A 20,006-nucleotide genomic window follows, 5' to 3' on the forward strand; every position below is an offset into this window, starting at 1 on the left:
CGAGGTCATCGCGCTGTTCATTGAAAACAGGCATAACCTTGTGTGAGTTCACTTTCTTTCCTTGCACCGCTCCCCTCTCTTCCGACCCGGACCTGGAGTCCGTTGCAGAGGTACCTGCGGGTTCCCGCCTCAAGAATACCACCTCCTTCACCCTTTCAAGCAAAGCCATTCTTATTTTGGATTCTTCTCTTTGCCTCTCTAACTCCTCATCTCTCATACGACTTTCGCGTTCGGATTCTTTGTTGCGCCAAGTGCGTTCTGCATTTCTCTCTTCTCGGCGCTTAGCCCGTTCCTGTTCAATCCTCGAGAATACTTCTTTACCTTCGAAGCCGAAGCTTCTTCCCTGCTCTACCAGTTTGTCAAACTCGGCTTCTGCCATCTTGATCAGGAAACAGTGGAAACCTAACCACTAGCACGAACCTCTTTTGACCCTCTCGTTGAGTCCCTTCGAAGCCTCAGCCCCGACACGTGGCTGAGCGGTCCTGTCGCGGACGCCAATTATTGTCACAACTACCGCTCGTCGACCGGCTGCCTGGCGCAAGCCATCGAGGCACAGGGGCCGCTTTACGCTTCCTTGTGGCCTAAAGGCGAGTGTTGGACAAAATGTATTTGAAAAGATCCGTCTGCCCGCGCGTGATGCAAGTGTGTCGGTGCGTCGGTTATCGAAAAGGAACTCAATGGGTTGAGGTTTCTAAACCAAACACTTTACTTGGCGGCAAGGAACAACAGAAAAAGGGTAAAAACGAACAGGGGGAGTGGCAGGAACAACAATACAAAACACGAAACGCGACAAGCAGGAGATAAAATAAAGAAGTTAATCCGTCGAACTACGGCAAGTACAATATCGGAGTACAATGCATAGATGTAAAAAATACCACTTTACATAGAGAAGAAAAAAGGAAAAGTCCGGCGGACAGTTCACACACGGGAAACAAGGTGATGACTCCGGTTCGGATGGCTGACGATGCGGCGATGGCTCGAAGGCGGCGGGCCTTGTGCGATGGAACGCGTGCCTCGGCGCGGCAATTCGGCCCTCAACTCCGCGGACACACCACCCAACCTCTTTTGCTGCCTATTTTCTCCCGACTGTCCGCCAGCTCCCGGTAACCCGGACGGGCCGGCGGCCAGCACACAGTTCCCTCCCAATCATCGGGACGCTTTCTGTTAGTTTCTCCAAGCGGGGACGACAGGGCAGGGGCGACGCCGTAACCGGAAAAGGTCCCCAGAGGGTGCCGGATAGCCGCGCCTTAGGGAGTGCAGGAGAGAGCGCAAAAGACGTATGTCTTCCGTGAGAGCCGTCGCTGAGTCAGCCAGGCTTGCACGCTCGAGTTGTGGCAACCAGCGCATCTGCAGCACCATCCTTGAAGTCGCCACGCTTCCTTAGAACTCCAATGTTCGAATGGTTTGCCGATGGCCGAGCTCCAAGACCTCGACGGATCCCCCCCCCCCCAAGCATCCGTGCTGCGACCCTGTTACTGCTCTACGTGAGCCCTCTCCTCTGCTCTCGCCCAATGGGCCATGTCCCGCTGGTCTGTGACAAACATACAGACATGTTATGCTATCGCTGGTTAAAATTAACGACATCAAAGGAGGCTCCTTGTGAAAAAAGAGAAGAAAACATAAGCGCATGAAACCAATTACACCTCTAAGCTTGAAGTATGAGGTGGTTCAATTGAGTTAAAGTCAAGTTCACAAAAGCAATTCACAGTACACTTTTCATTAGGATAGGTGTTGTTGAAGTTAAAAAGTTTTTCGTTGCAAAGGATTAGCTAGTATAGAGCATAGTAGCCAATGTGTACCCTGTCGCATGACAGCGGCTGAACGCAGTTTTCAGGGTATCACAATTTAGAGAGAGCCGCTTTCGTAGGCGAATGGAAAGCAGCGTCGATCGGGAACTTTTTTCTCCATGAAGCATAAAACTGCAAAAAGAAAAGCGTCTTACTGAGGCACTTACGCATTCGTACTGCCTTTGACTGCTTTCCTGCACTGAAAGGGGTATTGTGATATAATTTTTTTTCGCTTGTCAGAAGGTTACTCACGCGTTTCCAGCACCAGATTAAAAGCAATTATTGAAATCAGGATATGCAAACAAGACAGCGCTTTGCACATACGCAGTGTAAGCTTGCATGCAATTTCCTTGCTGGGATAACGCGCAGCCGCGCAATTTGAGGGCGTCGTCTTTCTGTGCACATGTCAAAGGCAAGACAAGGGTCACTATTATAGCAGGGGTAGGGAAGCTTTATTGTAATTTCGTTGGCATTGGTACGAATAGAACGCTACCTCCAGACCCCTCCCACTTCCCACCCCCACTGGTCTTCTGTTCTGCTTTGCCCTCACATTCGTGGCCGGAGTTCAAAAGAAAACATTCGACACAGGTCTTTCTGGTTGGAAAAAGAATTTAAGTGAGAAAGAATACCAACAAAAAAAGAAAAACAGCGTTTCGGAATCTGCTCGGTTCCTTCATCAGATGTAAATGCGGGCGAGTTATAGCTTGCCTTTTTTGTCATCGATCGAAAGAACCGAACAGCAAAGACTTCAACAAGTTGTCTTCGTCGATTTCGTACCAAGCGCCTCTTGCAAGTTCGCTCGGTAGTCAGTAGCCTTCAGTGCATTCGTTGAAAATTTTCTGCGCACTTCGGTCAGCCGCACTGTAGCTCGATTCCAGACGCCGCGCAAAAAAACAACAACACGGCATGAAACAGCTGCTTTAGTGCAAAGCGGCCTTTTTACTGCCGTCAGCACACCCCCGCGGCACCGAAAGTTACCGACCTGTCAATATAATAGCACAACTTCGAAAGCTTTTCGTTTTCCTTAATATTTTCGAACTTTAAACACAATGTTTTGACAAAATAAAATATTAGTTATTCTCATCGTTGCTTATTTCTTCTTTCTTTTTACAAAAAAAATAAGCAGACGGTCCCTCGAATGCTCTCGGGGCACTGCCCGGCTGTAATTGGCTCATTCCTCGTTGCGTCACGTGATGACGTCTCATCGTGTCGTCATTTTGACGCCACTGTGAATAACTTGTGATAGAATTTGTCACAGTTGCGTAATCTAGCCCCTGGTGGAGCGACGGCAGCGGCGTCGACGACGGCGCCATCTGTTGGAACGCGGCTGTGGTGTTGCTAGGCAAAGCCGGCTCAAGGCCTTTCGTGGGCCTCGGCATACAGATGAAGTGCGACCACGCGATGAGCCGAGCTGGCTGGCTGGCGTAGTGTTGCTTTCGCAACAAAATTTAGAAATGCAGCAAATGCAATGAAGGCGAAGGAAATATAGGAAGAAGTCTACATTTCTGACAAATGCATTCTCTTAGGCCTAACATCGCCTTCATCCAGCAGGCAAATGATGTTCATTGCAGGCAGTCACAAGTAAATGAACGCAGCATACGAATGTGTGCATGTGCATTGATGACATATGCTTCTAAAGGATTCGAGAATGTCTCACACAAGCTGGTACAGCTTATTTAGGAAGCGCTAGTTAACAACTCTTCGGCACCAATAAAGCCGAGCTGTGAGCACCTCGGCGACAGCACTGTAGTGAATGCAACAATAATTTTGGGATCAGGTGCTGATTCAAGGAGTGCAGTTTCTATCCCGATTGTCGTGGCTCACGGAGCATCTCGAGATCGCTGATTTTTACCAATAGCCGTGGCAACTACGATAATGCAATTAATATTGCAAGCATCTGTCTAAAATCCAACTTCACTTCACGCTGCTAAACAAAAAAATTGTAATCACAGCAGTTTACTGAAAGTACTTTTCCTTTTTAATCACAACTCGCTGTTATGGAAGACTCCCTATATAGTTCTGATCTAGAACCAAAGTGTTCATATTAATTAGGCACAACTGTATATGAGTTGCTTGCTTTGAGAAGCCTAAGCATCTACTGTGGTCTTTTACTTTTCCGGCATCAGGCAAAATGAAATGCTCATGTAAAAGAGCTACACTATGGACCCTTATTAGAGACTTCTGCATTGTGAAACACCGGTGATTGAGTTGCGACAATGGTTTTGTTCGTACATAAGTGTTCCTGATCTGGTGATAACATGTTACAACCCAAGCTTAACACTACTGCTTTGGCTCAGACCATGATAACGTACAGGGGAAGTTAGACTCATTCAATTTCTCACGCATTTATTGCAGATATGGGCCCCGCTTAGCCGGCAGGAAATAATAAAAGACGCTCCAGATGTGAGAGCTACCATTCACACTGATGTTTCCACAAAGATTTCACAGTGCCGCTGGCATACCATCGTAATCCGGCCACTCATAGTCGCAAATTGCACTTTATGGAGCCGAATGCCGCAGAATGTTGGCGACGCTTCTGTAGTCCCGACAGAAAACAGCCCAACGGCCGTGCAGCTGTGGTCGTTTCACATGAGCAAAACACAAGTTTCAGAATGGTCTTGTCGCCCTGACGGCGTTTGTCTAACACAGTACACACGAAGTACGATCGATATCGGTGTTGGCCACGCCGCAGCACAACGACTTGCGCTCGCGATCACTGCAACCGCTGCAACGAATGCGACTAGCAGTGGAGCTCGAAGTTCATTTCGCCACGTCGCACTCGCGGCAGCTCTCAAACTCAATACCCACGCGTGCACTCGAACCAGGATCTACTGTACAGCTCTAAGTTCATTTCAGCATTCGGAAAACAAGGCGTGCGTAGTAAGCTCTTTAAACGTAATTATAATTGCAGGCGATATCACTGACTGACGCAAAAGCACTCGTTCCGACTGCAATCACTTTCACTACACTGACACTTGCCACTGAGCTGTGAAGCTTGTGTATGCACAGGAAATTCACCCTGGGGAGCTGCTTCTCGCTGCTGTTCGTGAAGTTCCTCGCTCGAATAACGAACACTTCTATGTCACAAACGGTTTCAAATAAACACTTCGCGACGCCGGAACTGTTACGTTTTGCGTACACAGCGTAGGTTTGAAGGCCGCTCGGTCGACTCGGTGTAGACGGCGACAAAACAAGTTGGGATGATGAAATAACTTTATTTGCACCCGTCAAGGAATCAGAGGGCGAAAAAGACGAGTCTTGACCGCCGTCATCTTCCTCCCCTTTCAGCAGGCTGGGATCCCTTGGGATTCAGCGGTGTCCAGGGCCAGACGGATGACTTTTTTTTCTTCCTCTTCTTTCTGGCTGGCCATTAAAGCCTCCCAGGACTCTATATTCCTGTCTGGTTCGTTGTGGCTAGGGCATGTCCACACCATGTGGATCATGTCTCCTATTTCATTACACTGTTTACACCTGGGGTCTTGGATCGCCGGATGCCATCTGCTTAGTGCGAGTGGGTTCGGAAAAACTCCCGCCTGTAACTTTCTCCATATGACCTCTTCCTTTTTGCTGAGGCCCTTGCATGCTCCAGGTAATGTCTGTCTTCCTAATCTGTAATGGTTAAGAATATCTTGGTACGTGTTCAGCTCCTCGCTCGTCTGAAGGGACTCTCTACTCGACGCGACCGCATTGGGGTCCCGGTGTGTGAGTCCTCGGGCCAATGCGTGCGCTGTCTCGTTTCCCCGGAGGCCCTCGTGGGCCGGAGTCCAAACAAGGTTAATTAGTTCTGCCGGTGTCGGGCCGGCTGTGAGAATTTTGACTGCTTCGACAGATACCCTGCCTGCGTTGTAGTTGCGGATAGCCGATTTGGAATCTGTTATAATCACCCTAACATTCCGTTGAGTTAAAGCCAGCGCAGTGGCTACCTCCTCAGCCGCTGTTACATCACTCTGTTGGGTGCTGCAGCACGAGACTCGGTCTCCGCCCTCCCTGGTCGCCAGGGCTACGAAACCCGTTCTGCCTTCATATTCCGCCGCGTCCGTGCAAACCACGTCCTGTCTATTGGCAAATTTTTTCTGCAGAGCTTTCGCTCTGTCCTTTCGCCTACCCCCATGGTGTACCGGATGCATATTCCTTGGGAGTGGTGGGATTCTGATTTTGTTCCTTATGTCTGTTGGGATATTCTCCGTGTGTTTGAGCCGCGCTCGAGGTTCGAAGCCTAGCTTTTCTAGTATTTTTAGCCCCGAATGGCTGCGTAGAAGTCGTTGTTGTTGCGCTACTCTGGTAGCCTCAATGAGCTCGTCTAGGGTGTTTGAAATCCCCATGTTCAGAATTTTCTGGGTGGATGTGTACGGGGGGAGGCCCAGAGCGGTTTTGACGCCTTTCCTAATTAGGATTTCAATCTTGTTTTTTTCTGCTTTGGCTAGCCGTAGGTATGGTGCCACGTATGTGATTCTGCTGATTACAAATGACTGAACTAGTCTTAAGAGGTTCGTCTCCTTCATTCCCGCGTGTTTATTTGCTATTCTTTTGAGTAGCCTACACGTCTGGCTTACACTCGATTCGAGTTTTCGTATCGTTTCGGTGTTCTTACCGTTTGTCTGTATCCTAAGACCCAGTACTCTAATCATCTCCACTGATGGTATTTTGTCCCCGTTTACCGTTAGCGTTATCCCATGTTCATGGGGCTTTGTTCGTCTCTTTTGTGGGCCGAGGAAGAGCGCATCAGATTTCTCGGCAGAACATTTGAGTCCTACTTGTTTTAGGTACGACTCAATTTCCTCGATCGCTCTTTGGAGGGTACCTTCGATGTGCGCGTCACTGCCTCTGGTAACCCAGAGGGTGAGGTCGTCCGCGTATATTGTGTGGTTGAGCCCTTCTATACGCGTCAATTTCTGTGGTAAGCCAATCATTGCAATATTGAAGAGTGTCGGTGATAGGACCGAGCCTTGGGGAGTACCTTTGTTGCCCAGCCTTATGCCTTTCTCTTCCTTCCCTCCTAGGCTGATAGTAACTGTTCTGTTTGAAAGAAAGTCCTTCACGTAGTTGTATACCTTTCCCCCTACATTTAGAGTTTCTAAGCGTTCTAGTATGGCTGCGTGGTCAACGTTGTCAAAAGCTTTGGCCACGTCAAGGCCGACTATTACTCTGGTATCAGCTGTTTCGTTGTCTAGCACTTGTTCTTTAAGTTGAAGCATAACATCGCATGCAGAAAGATGTGTCCTGAATCCGATCATTGTGTCGGGGTAAAGCTTTTGGTCTTCTAGGAATCTGTTTAGCCTCGTTTGAATAACGTGCTCCATTAGCTTACCTACACATGAGGTAAGCGAAATGGGCCTCAGGTTTTCGAGACTTAGTTTCTTACCTTGTTTTGGAATAAGGACTAGGTTGGCCTCTTTCCACGAAGGTGGTATTCGGCCCTTGTCCCAACATTCCTGCATGTACGCTGTTAGGTTTCTAATTGATGCATCATCCAAATTCCTCAGCATGCGATTGCTGATTCTGTCTGGACCTGCCGCAGTTTTAGTTCTGAGGCTGTTCAACTCCGCCCTAACCTCTCCGATGGTGATGGGCCCATCTAGAAGAGGATTCTCTGCGCCCTTGTACTCGGGGAGGGGTGTGGGTGGTGTGCACCTCAAGTACCTGTCCCTCACTTCAGAGATTAGTTGATCGCTAGTGCCTTCGTATTTATATACGAGTTTCTGTAGTTGTCGTGCCTCATACATGGTCTTGTCAGGGTCTAAGAGATGTCTGAGAATTTTCCACGTGTTGGCTTTGCTGATTCTGCGGTCCATCTGCTCGCAGATACTACCCCAGTTTTGTCTGGTTAAGTTCAGCGCGTGCTCCTCGATATCTCTATTCTGTTTGGCTAGGAGCTTACGTATGTTTCTGTTCCCCTTGTTTTGAGCCGCTTGCCGCTGTTGCACACGGTGAAGCTCGAAGTCGCTGTCAACACTCGTAATAGTTACATGCGCCAATATTATGTGTTTCTCGGCATACCTACCACCTACTATGTCTGGTTTTCCACTCCGCTTTGCGGGAGGCCAGCTTGCTAAGGAGGCGTGGCCTGGCACCGCTGCGCTGCTACGTCACAAGACAGCAGCCAATAGCGTGACGCGACCATCCACTCGTGCGTAAAAAAGTGTAAGTTGACCAACTTCCTGCGCACAGGCGGAGGCATCCATGCACCCCATTGTTCGGCCCTTGCGCAGCCCTTGCGCACTGTCGCAACGACGCGTGGGCTTGCGGTAATAAAGCGATCGTAAGCTGGTGGCTGCGGAGAGGGAGGTAGACGCGCCACACACCGCAATGTTGGCTCAACTGAGCTAGGCTTGCTAAGCCTCGCGCGGACAACCGTCGCGGTAGATGCACCAAGCGTTCCGCGAACAAGCTGGAGGCTTCAGAGGCCGAGTCTGTGAAGCACATTGCTGCGCAAGGCGGCGGCGATCCGGCGCCTTGTATCGTGACAAACGTGCATGAAGCAGCAAGAGCAGAGGCGAGAAGCGAGCAAAAGCAGCGACGAGAGAGCCGGCGTCGTCACCTGCCAGTGCACCAAACGGGCAGCTACCGCTAGGCTGCGGGCAGACGCTAAGGAGTGTTTAAATGGATTGAAGGAATATTCAGGCTGATTTACTCCTGTGTGGAAAAGCAGTAAAACCATGTGAATGCTTTATTTTAGTCCTTGATTTTGTAATAGCAGTAAAAAAGGACGATTTCCTCATTTTTACCACTTAAAGCTGGTGTTAACATTTTCGATAAGGAGTTTAAAAGCGAACGGTAGCCATTTGTACTCCTATTAGGGTTCATTTATACTGTGGGCACCTGCCCAGCAGTCCCTTATGTTTGCTTTCCCGCGAGGCACCGTGCAGCAGCAGCCTCGCCTCGAGGAGGAACGCATTCCCTTGTCAGTTACATCAACTAGCAAGAGAGGGCGCCAGCGTCGCAGCGCGAGAGACTGCTTGCAGCCCACGCGCGGGAGAGGGCATGAGGCTGTTCGGCTGGGATTGTCGGTGCGAGCGGACGTGTCGCTCGCGTCTCCGCTGCGAGAAAGCGGCTGGAAGACCGTATCTTGTCCTGTCCGGCCTCGGAGTATATCCCTTGCCCTAGTGCGGGCGAAGATTCGCTCGGAACTGTGCTGGTGAGTCGCACGACCAAGATTCATTAGCATATCTTGTTGCTAGCTGGTGTTATTGTTGTTGTAGCAATAAATGCATGTTTGTGTCAGAGAAGGTGTCGTTCCTTTGTTCCCTGAGAGCAAGGCCCGCCGTGGTCGGCGAGCGCTCGGTAGCGTACGCGATCACGGTGTGGAGTCTGGCGGTTTTTAACTGTGTCAGCCCGATTAAGCGGGGAGGAACTATTTATCTCCCCAAGTAAACCCCACGATATTTACAGTGTAGAGCGGTAACTTTCCGTTCATCAAGAGCCACTTCCAAGCCAGATGTCCTGCCTGTTGCGTTGCAAGTCATCGGCGTCGGGTCACCGCTTCGTCGAGCGTGCGAACCATAAGTAAGGCGTGTCGTCGGGGCTTTTCTGTATGGCAGCATCATTACGAAGACGGATCGTGTCGAAGTCGAGTTGTTTGTATGCGGCGCTGGCGTCGTGAGCACGGCGTCTTCGTACGTCGTGGTCGGTGGAGGATCTGCGTCGTTTCGCTGGTGAGCCGCCTCACCTCCAAACGTTGCTGTCTTTCGTTTTCCCTGGGTGGCTGGGGAGCTCCTGCGAACAGCCGCTGCATAGCTTCGGCCAGGCGCGCAAAACGTGTGGTGGACAGAGGCGGGGAGTGGGACAGACGGCTTGACGGCAGGTACTCCCCTCTCCGCAGGTAGTTATCGGTTTCCCGTGGTCGGTGGCCGGGGATCGATCGTGGGACGTCCATGGCGAAACCGCGCAAGCCGGTGCGTCTGTACGGGCAGTGCCGAACAATATGGCCGGATTCACCACAATGAAAGTACAATGGGCTGTTGTCAAAAGTCCTCCAGGTGTCGCATTTCCTGGGGATTGAGCCGCGTTGGTAGCCTGAGGGGCGGTGTTCGGGAACAGCTCGTTCACGTCAAAGACTCGGACTTAGGGTGTGTCGTTGCGGTTGAGGACTGCGTACTGCAGCGGTGTAGGTCAAGGCTAGAGCTTCAGGTGGAGACATCGTTTACGAGGAGCCAAGCGCATGCTGGACTTCTTCGCGAACGATTTCCTCAAGGGTCGCAACTTGAGGCTGGTTGGAAGACGGTAACAGGCGACGCAGCTCTTACCGCACAATTTCGCGGATGACATCCCGCAGGTTGCCTCCGAATGCTGTGCCATCCGAGAGGGTTGTTGAGGTTCCTTGGAGCTGTTGGGGGAAATTTCGGGTCCGTGCTTTCAAGGTTTTAACAATGGTGGCTGCTTTGCTGGTGAATTCAGCGATGGTCTTCGGCAGACTACTGGTCAGACCACCGAAAAGTGCCTCTTTAGCACTATGAATCAAAAGTTCCGGCTTCTTCTCTCCTGTCGCGTCAGGATCGGCACGTCCAAATAGGTGTTTCATGCCTTCTGGACATGCGGTCACTTTATCATTCGGATGCTCCTTGCGTGAGTCCAGAATCAACTGCCCTCTTTCTTTCCGGACTATGCTTGTGAATGTCTTAAGGAACTCTCGTTTGAATGATTCCCACATCGCCATAGAAGCTTCGTGGTTTCCAAACCAAATTCTGGCTGGGCCTCCCAGGGCGAAGAAAACATGGCTCTTGTCATCTCAACTGTTGAATACGGTGACACGCTCAAATTGGTCCAGCCATTCTTCAGGTTCCTCGCCCGGTGAACCGTTGAACGTAGGCGGAAGTCGGGGCTGGTGCAAAATAATCGGGGCCGGTGTCGTAGGCATGGTTGACTTCGGCGCTTTGGGGTCCTTTTTGGCTCACGTGCGGTCCGGTAGTAGTTCGTATTTAGGTGGACGCGTTTGGTGAGGACGGCTGCTTCGCACTTTGTCTTTGGTTGGGACGGCTTCTGTGGCTTTCTCGTGATGTGCTTCACTGAGACAGCTTTGGCTGCTTTGCCGGCTCCCTAGGGTCGAGGTTGACGGGGACATCTGCTAACACCTCCTCCACATGTCGCGTAGTGGGGACAGGAATCCAGGCAGTGAGGAAGACAGCGAAAAGGTCTTCCAAAAGTGAAATGTTTATTGGGAGGACCTGCTCCCACAATGAACTGAATCGGCGGCGAAAGCAACAAGCACACTCGGTGGATGTCGAAGAGAAAATTCCCGCCGCTCTAGGCCGTGCTCAATTTACAACCCATAGCGAACTTTAGAAGTGCGGCCTGCAAAGTAACTACAACCGTCTGGAACAACCTAGAATCGGCTGTGCCTGGATGCGACCAATCGAAATAAATCTGGTCGCGTCTTGTATCACAAAGTGATAAAGCCGCGTGTCTGCACTTCTGAAAAATGAACAAGGAAAGTGTATAAAGATTCCTGGCAATATTTCTTCTCAATCTTCGGCCGTACTCGAGCAACGGCGACGCGCGCTTTGTACGGCCTGCGCAGAGCGGTTTTTTTTCTGTATGCCGCCGTTGCACGATGGTGGCGCTGTCACCCTACCCCTCCTGCATAGAAATAGCTAAGGCGGAAAACAGACCTCTGTATTCAGCCTTCCTGGACATAAACGGTGCATACGATATTGTGAAATGGAACTCCTGTGGAACATTAAAAGATGAAGGTGTCGGTCGTGAGGTAATTGATTTTCTACGCGCAATATATCGAGAAAATAAGGTTGAAACAACATGGGAAAGGATTAAGAGTACGACAAGAGTCGAGGTACCCAAAGTATTAAGTTAAGGTTGTCCTCTATCACCGCTGCTGTTCATGCTTTATATGACAAATATGGAAAGAAGGCTGAAAGGAAGAAATCTAGGGTATAATCTGTCGTATAGACTAGGCGGACAGGTCGTTGAGCAACGACTCCTGTTTTAGAAGTATGCAGACGATATTGTACTATTGGCAGATAGCCAGGAAGATTTTCAAATTCTGGTTGATTGCTGTGGGGGCGAAGGAGGCACTCTAGGTTTCAAGTTTTGCGCAACTAAGTCAGGCGTGATTATTTTCAAACGATACAACTAATCAGGTGCCTACAATACACCATGAAATACCCCGAGTGGCCGAATACAAATGTCTCGGGCTATGGGTAAACGAAGATCAGATGTATACGGAAAAGCACGAACAGTCTTTTATAACAAATGGCCGAAGAAATGTCGAGATAATAAAACATAGGACATTGTGGGATACAACAGGTATGAAGTACTCAGAGGTATTTGGAAAGGAATAGTGGTGCCGGGGCTTGCTTTCGGGAATGCGGTTCTGCGATTAACAGCGGAAGTTCGGTCAAGATTAGAATTAAAGCAGAGAGCTGTTGGATGATTTGCACTAGGTGCCCACGGGAAAACCACAAACAAGGCAGTACATGGGGATATGGGCTGGGCATCGTTCGAAGCCCTCGAAGCTCAGAGTAAAACAGTATATGAGGAACATGTGAGGAAACTGGACGATAAGACGTAGGCAGCCAAGGCATTTAAATACCTATACAGAAATAGCGTTGACTCTCAATGGCGGAAAAAAACTAGGAAGCTAATCAGTAGGTATGCCGGCCGCGAGGACGGAGAAAGAAAGCATTTAACGACAGGTTAAAAACACAACGGTAAAAATTTGATCAATTCGATGGAAAAGAAGCGTAGTGTGGAACTACATCGACACTGGAAATGGCAAATCAGGAAGGAAGCGTTTTAGGATAACTCAAGAGGCAGCGTCCTATTCTTCGAAGCTAGGTCAGGGTGTCTTAAAACGCGCAGCTACCAAACGAAATTTAACAATGGTGACACAATTGCTGTGTGTGGTTAATCGGTAGAAACAATAGAGCCATATTTGAATGTGATGGTATCCATCACGATGTAGATGCAGGCACAGTCACTCTTTCGGAGGCCCTAGGGTTTAGAGATAACAATTCTCACGTTAATAAATCTGCGGTGGAAATTAGCAGATAGCGACTGGAAGATTTGTGACTGAAAAGCAGAGAGGTGACATAACGTTAGAAGTGTAGGAAGAAGTTTTCAAAGAAAATGGTGAATTTTAAACTTAAAACGCAGTTAAAAGAATAAATATTAAAAAAGCTGAGCATGGTGGCCACTGCCACCATCCCGTTTCAAAGGGGACGCTCAATCCTTCCATCCACCCACCACCCCACTCACTTACTCATCCATCCAACCACCCACCCAGCCGTCCATCCGTCCGTCCGTCCATCCATCCGTACACCCCAACCCACCCACCCACCCACCCACCCACCCACCCACCCACCCACCCACCCACCCATCCATCCATCCATCCATCCATCCATCCATCCATCCATCCATCCATCCATCCATCCATCCATCCATCCATCCATCCATCTGTCCGTCCATCCATCTATCCATTCATCAATCCAACATTGGCGAGCGGACCGGCCGCTCGCGTGGGAAGCTCATGGAAGCTTTTGCTGTGCGATCATGTTTTTGGCGCAACGCAGCCTATAGCTTGAAAATATGAAGAATGGTATGCTGCAGGGCTGCTGATGTTTTATGCATTCACTAACTTGTGACTTTCTATCGATTTTAGAGCAGGGATGTGACGACTTTTAGGTTTCTTCTCGCCAATGATATGCATCAAACTTGCAGAGTGCACGGAAGACCCCATGATCGTTCCTGCTTCTACTTGGATATTAGAGTTCCATGAGAAAATATGGGCGTGCCACGAAGCATCGTGGCAATGCAGGTCTTGTTTCTTGCTGAACAACCGAAAACAGCTGAAAACCTCTAGCACGAAGTGAGGACAAATTGCCTCAGAGGAACGCTTTACTAAATACTAGCATATGAACTCAGAAAATAAATCTTTTAGGCAATGGCAACAAGTAGGCAAACCATGCTGCAATCTTCGAAGGAAAAGAAACCTGGAGAGGTTAACTGTACGAAAAGTTAATTTATAGTGTGCGCACTGTTTGAGTAAGTAGTCTGTGCACTTGATTCAACCTTACCGCTCTTAATACTTCGCAATCGCTTGAATATAGAGCATTTTCTTCTGTTATTTGCCGCCGCCATTTCAAACTTCACACCGTTTTCTATGAAGCGAAAACAAGTCCTGAGTTATGCCGTTCTGCGTTTCTGCAACCTCATCATTACCATTTTTGTTGAATCTTGCTAACAGAACGCACATCTAACAGTGTCAAAATTATCTGTGCGTGAAAAAACAAACCGCCGTTTTCCTCAATCTAAACCATCTAGATCCAATGAAACTTACAGGTACACTGCTACTTGTGCACCAGAAAATTATGCACTGCGATAATTATATCTTAACAGAAGACACGCAGTTGAACAAAAAAATAGTAAGGTTTTAACGTAGTAAATATAGTAGACGTGAGAAAGTATGTTTATCCTGATTGGTTCATGGTTTTACTTTGATGGGTCATCAGCACGTCTGGCTGCGATATTAGACTCAGGTTAAGCTCTGATCGAGGTTAAGTTGATCTGACCTGTTCGCGCCGCAGATGGAAGTTGATGAAGACGGCAATGTGCAATGCATAGCGCGATAGTCTGTTGCAGCCTAGTGCTCTCGTGCAGAGAGCACGATGGCCGATGCAGAGAGCACGATTGCAAATAGCAATACACAGCAGCGCAAAACACCGAAAGAAATAGATGACAGCTAAGCCGGTTTGCCGACCGTTATTGCTACTCTGAGAGAGAGCTCCACTATATCAGCGGCGCGCCTACTTAAGGACGCTTTTTTTCGCATCGTAGCTGTTAAGGACCATAGCAGTGGCCATAACATTCGGCTGCTGAGTTCAAGGTTGCGGCAACGAATTCCTGCCGCGGCAGCCATATTTCAAGGAAGCCAAAATGCAACGCCACCTGTGTTCTGTCAAGTGCACGTTAATAAATTTCGGCTGGCAGACACTGATCCGCAGCTTACAACTACGACGTCTCTCGTAGCCCATGCGCCGCTTTGCCAAGTGAAACTTTTTTTTATCACCACGTCGCCCATAATCATTCTCGCAGTATAGTTTACAGGCCATTAATGCTTATGAACCCGCGATTGCAAAATCACTACCCGAAAAGCTGCGTGAAAAGAACGCCAAGTTGGTCTTTACTGAGGCGGTCTATGAATAGAGATTACGTAGCCATCCTTCGCGGACATGAGAAAAGTAAGTGGCTTCTGTCAGTGAAATCAATGTGTTCCGTGCAGGGATGACGTGATAAACGGCAGCAACCTGTGGTTCTTCGACGGCCATGCCTGCCGCCTCTGGTACTTCCCTTCGGGCAAGTGCCCGAGCGGCCAGCTGTTCGCCACTGTAGACCAGTGCCAGGATAACTGCGTGCGGCGGCACGGCGCCTCCTGCCCGGTGCCTGCGCCCGCAACCTGCAACTCCCGGCAGCTCAGATTTCCGTTCTTCGCCACCGACTTCGGCCGGGGCCAATCGCTTCGCTGCCTTCCGACGGTGGCTGCAGCCGAGGCGTCCCGCCGCTGCTTGGCCGGGGCAAACAGGTTCAGCACTCGGGACGCTTGTAGGGATGCCTGTGACCCCAGCGCCAACAAGAATGGTCCACCGGATACTGACACTTTTCTTGAAGCGTGAACCGCCGTCTGCCAGCACACGGCATACCACGGAGCCGCCGCCGTTTGTTTGCTTCAAATGAAATTTCGCTGCTCTAAAAGGAGTTCTTTGCAGTCTCTGATAGGAAGTATTTTCGCTTGGCGGCATGGACTAGCGTCCGGACTGCTCGAGGTTTTTAGCCAGAATTTTTCTGGATAGCGAACGCGGATTCAGAGTGCGTCGAGAATTGCACAAGCTCGCTCATCCATGCCTGTAAGACGGGTATCCGGAGTGGCAGGTGAGGTATGGTGTAATGGTGAGATGTATGGGTGTGCTGCGTTGGCAGTGCTGGATGCTGTAAGCAGTCGTCTAGGGGTGGGGGTTATAGGTGTTACAGAGAAAATCAGCACCATAAGACTCAGAATTACGCCCCCTTTTCTCACTATGAGCAATTAAAGAAACTTCCTATAAAAATTGGCAAGATAACTACGGCCCTCGAGCAGCATTCCTGTAACAAAAATGTTGAAGTGAAAAATTTTTCCTGAGTTCCCGATAAAAAGTAGGCGGAAATTTTAGAAAAAGTTGGTAGAGCTGTCGGTGAGCCTATCAAAGAAAGCGACAGAGATGTTTGTCATCGTATTCCCGCGAAAGGCCCCCGATTCCAGCACCTTATTGTGCAGTTCGCAACCGATCAAAACGCGTTGCTGTTTTGCAGAAAGCAAGAATTGCTAGAGACTTTGGCCAAGCTGAAGAGTTACCAGTCTAGTAAATGAACATCTTTGTCTGCAGTTCCAAGAGGCTCTATGATTGACTGTTGCCAGGAAAAATTAAATGAGCTAGAATTTCGCGTGGATAAAGCGCAAATATTTTCTAGCAGAAGTTCAACGTCCTGAGTTGGGATAACTAGTACCAGCGAACTAAATAAACAGCTCCAGTCGACACATGTGAAGTCAAGAGTGACGGCGACGATGCCCAGAAACCAAGTACCGTCACATGAATCATTTTTATCGCACTCTGACACAGGCTATAACATTCCTTGCTTACACACTGTTGTTGTTGCTGTTGGCCTCATGAAATGGCGCATACCCACAAGGAGGATTGGCCATAACCAGGCGGTGACTACCAGTATTGCAAACTGCAAGGGATGATCTAAAAAAATTTGGGCAACTCAGTTTCTATGACAGAGGTGGTTGGGGGTGATAAAAGGGTTCTACTAAGCTTAAATTTACGAAAGGCAGAGAGTAAAAGAAAGAAAGAAAAAACAAGAATAGCAAAAAAGAAATACCAAAATAATGGGTTAGAGGGGCATTAAAAAACTTATGGTGGCAGGCGTTTCAATTCTAGAAGAAAATTTTGAATGGCAGTGCAAACGCTCCCATTGGTATGCCTAAAAATAGAAGCGCCAGGGGATAGAACAACCGCAGAAGACAGGCGCAAACTTAGTTTCTGGAATGGAACTTCTTACAGTTGTCTCCTTAGCGATGAGTAGCGATAATAGAGAAGAAAGTGCTCTACTGTTTTCGCCTCAGCGCAATACGGGCACAGAGAGGAGACCGCAAGACGAGGCTTGTAGAAGTAAACATTTAGCTGCGGCACACGGCAACGCAGTCGCGTGATCGCCGAGATTTACTCCTCCAGGGGAATAGGAGGTGCTGAAAATGGACGCGTCCGAGGAAGTAAGTGCTGACGTGCCAAATTCTCTCACTGAAGTGTACCTACGAAACCATGTCGCCGTAATGAACGCACAGGTTGGAAGGGGGTCAACGATCTCACCCCACAGGCCTGCCTTCGCTAAAGCATCAGCTGATTTATTTAAAAGAAAGCCCCCGTGTCCAGGAACCCAAAACAAACCTGATTGGACAGATGGGGAGGTCAGAAATTTGAATATTCAAAATGGCGGCGATTCAGTGTATACAGAGAAGTGCATAGGGATAATGAGTGCGTAACTATTATTACCGTGGAAAAAGAGTTGGGTATCTTGCGCCGAGCAAGAACCACCGCTACATTCTCGGCCAAATGAATAGGCCTTAAATTTTGAAGATGCAGAGAAAGAAACTAGTCAAGTGATTGGGAGAAAATGCGTACATCTGCCTTTTCTTCCCATACCAAGGCATCAGTCGCAATCGTAACATGTGAGCGGAAAATCGTCAAGTAGTCTTGCAGTATACGATTTAGCAAGAGTTTCCGGAAGGCATTAAAAATATCATTAACGCGCAGGGTGCTAGAAACGAAGACGAAATAACTATGCTTGAGAACTTGAACTTGTGTTGCGACGTCATTACGATAAATGAAACTTGGTATCACAATTATAAGGAAGTACTTCCTATGTCTCGCTATGAAACGCACTGTTTAAACCGTACTGAGAACATAGGCTGCGGTATACTGCTGCTAGAGAAAGACGTATTTTTTTTCTCTCTGATAACAAATGGTTATAGTATTGCAAGTGGACGAGCCTGAAAGCGACCGCCGAAATTGGTCACCGATGAGGCCCTGAGGAGATCGCGGGAAGAGGCGCCCCGTTAACCGACAGTGCATGTTGCTGGCGGAAGTTAGACTGGCCCCTCCTTGAAAAGGGGCGGAACGCTTCTTATATTTTCCTTTCCCTTTCCTGCATGCAGCTGGGTGCCGCTGAGAAGGCGCTCGCGGTTTCCCTTGCATTCTTTGCTTTAAGGAATCGTCGCAGAAATGATCATGAATTCTTGACTGTACGATGTAACGGACCATTTTATCTGTTGCGTACAGGCACGCTAGAGGTGGAGTTTCTCTGTTTCTTCAGTCCGTTGACACATTCTGGGGACAGACTAAAGAAAATTACTATACACTGATTGTCGTTGGAAACAAACATTGACATTCTGCAACCAGTAAACGACCCTACCCGGGGCCGGACGCTGTTAGCTGCACTGCCCTCTCTCACCTAAGAAGTAAGGCAAAGGCTCCGCTGCTCGGAATTTACAACTGTTCCTGGGAGGCCGGCCGCCCTGAAAATTTCTGGAAGCATGCGCGTGTTCTATCTGTCCTAATGTCTGGAAAACCGTCAATTGGCTTGAACGGCTACTGCCGAATTGCACTTCTAAGCCGCGTCCAAAACTTTATTTAGAAAATGGTACCTTCCAACCTTAACTGGGACCTGAGCAATAGGGGAATTTACCCTCCGGCCGCGCTGGCTTTCGAGAAGGACGAAGCAGAATTGGCTTGCCAACAACAACAACAACAACTGTGTCAAACGCAGCAAAGCAGAGTGGTCTATGACCATTGTTGTGTTCATTGGCATGAAAGGTGCTTTTGATAATGTCACACACAACAGTAATAATCAATTAATCTTTATTTTCGGAACCCAGGAACAACCAAAAGGTCTTCTTGCTGGTAAACTGTGCACACACACACAAATGTAAATTGATTTCCCTACAAAGGAAGACAATCAAGTGAGGCAGTTCAGCTTTCAAGGCGATAGGAAAAAAGACGCATCAACTAGGCCTCTGTATCATACAAAGACGTGACCGCGAACATAAAGCATAAGAGGCGAAAACAAAAATACAGCAAGAACAGCGGGACAATAAAAACAGCTAGAAACAGGAAACAAATATATAAGTAACAAACAGAAACAAGAAACAAAGGGAATGAATGACCTATCACTTGCAAAGTCACAGCAAAATACAGCATACAGCAATTTACAATCAAGAATAAACCAATCGAACTATGAACTAAAATGAAATCTCTAAAATGCAAGCTAGAAATACAACCAAACACAATAAGAAATATTGTTAAAGACAATCAGACGTGAGCACACGGTTTAAAGTAATGATATTGTGACGTGTCTAACGCGCCGCGTGGCCTCCACACTTAGTCGAAATGACGACGAAGCGGTGGTCGGCTCTCGAGGCGCTCTGGTTCTGTTACCTGGATCCTGGCTCTCTAATTAAAAAGCTCTCAGTCTTGGGTTCTCCCCGACGCCTACCTGCACGGCTCCTCAGGTCATGATGCTGGTGTAGGTGCGACCGATGCTTCCTTCTCCTGCGCAAGACTCGACGCGCCCGCCTCTTGTGACCACCCCTGTCCATCGTGCCAGCCGGAGGATCCGAGGCCTGTCCCCCGAGGTCTTCTCTCGTGACGGCGCACCCTCGACTTTCACTCCGCTCATGGGGACGCGACTGCCCACTGTGACTGTGACTGTACCTTTGGCCAGCCCCACCTATCTGACCCTTCAGTCCCCACGAACACCTAAGCCCTTTCACAGTGGCTAGTTCAAGGATGCCGAGGACTGGCTGGACCACTATGAACGGGTAGCGACCTTCAACTGCTGGGACGACGCGACCAAGATGCGTAACGTGTATTTCAGCCTTGAAGACTCTATCCGCACGTGGTTCGAGAACCCTGAGGCTACCTTGCCTACGTGGCCCGACTTCCGACGTCAGCTCCTGACCACGTACGCCAGCAGCGAGCGCCGGGAGAGCGCGGAGCGTGCCCTGACCTCTCGAATTCAACTTCCAAATGAGGGTGTTGCAATGTACGTAGAGGATATGACACCTCTTTGCCATCGCGCCGATCCAGCCATGAGTGAAGAAAAAAGCTGTGCGGCGTAAAAGACCAGCTCTTTTCCGGCCTCGTACGGAACCCGTCCAACACCGTCGCGGAGCTTCTG

At 49.0% G+C, this 20,006-nt stretch overlaps 1 protein-coding gene across 1 annotated transcript in view; it reads left to right on the plus strand.

The window, feature by feature from the left end:
• The window catches only part of LOC144130110 (uncharacterized), a 120,346-nt gene extending 104,896 nt beyond the window's left edge, over window positions 1–15,450 (plus strand). Inside the window, exon 4 of the mRNA XM_077664126.1 lies at window positions 15,019–15,450. Within this exon, the coding sequence (XP_077520252.1) occupies window positions 15,019–15,409 (391 nt within the window). The 3' untranslated portion in view covers window positions 15,410–15,450. The remainder of the gene's footprint in view (window positions 1–15,018) is intronic.
• Window positions 15,451–20,006: the final 4,556 nt, after the last annotated feature.

The sequence above is a fragment of the Amblyomma americanum genome, chromosome 4 (assembly GCF_052857255.1).
Source record: "Amblyomma americanum isolate KBUSLIRL-KWMA chromosome 4, ASM5285725v1, whole genome shotgun sequence".
In the NCBI taxonomy this organism is placed as follows: Eukaryota; Metazoa; Arthropoda; class Arachnida; order Ixodida; family Ixodidae; genus Amblyomma; species Amblyomma americanum.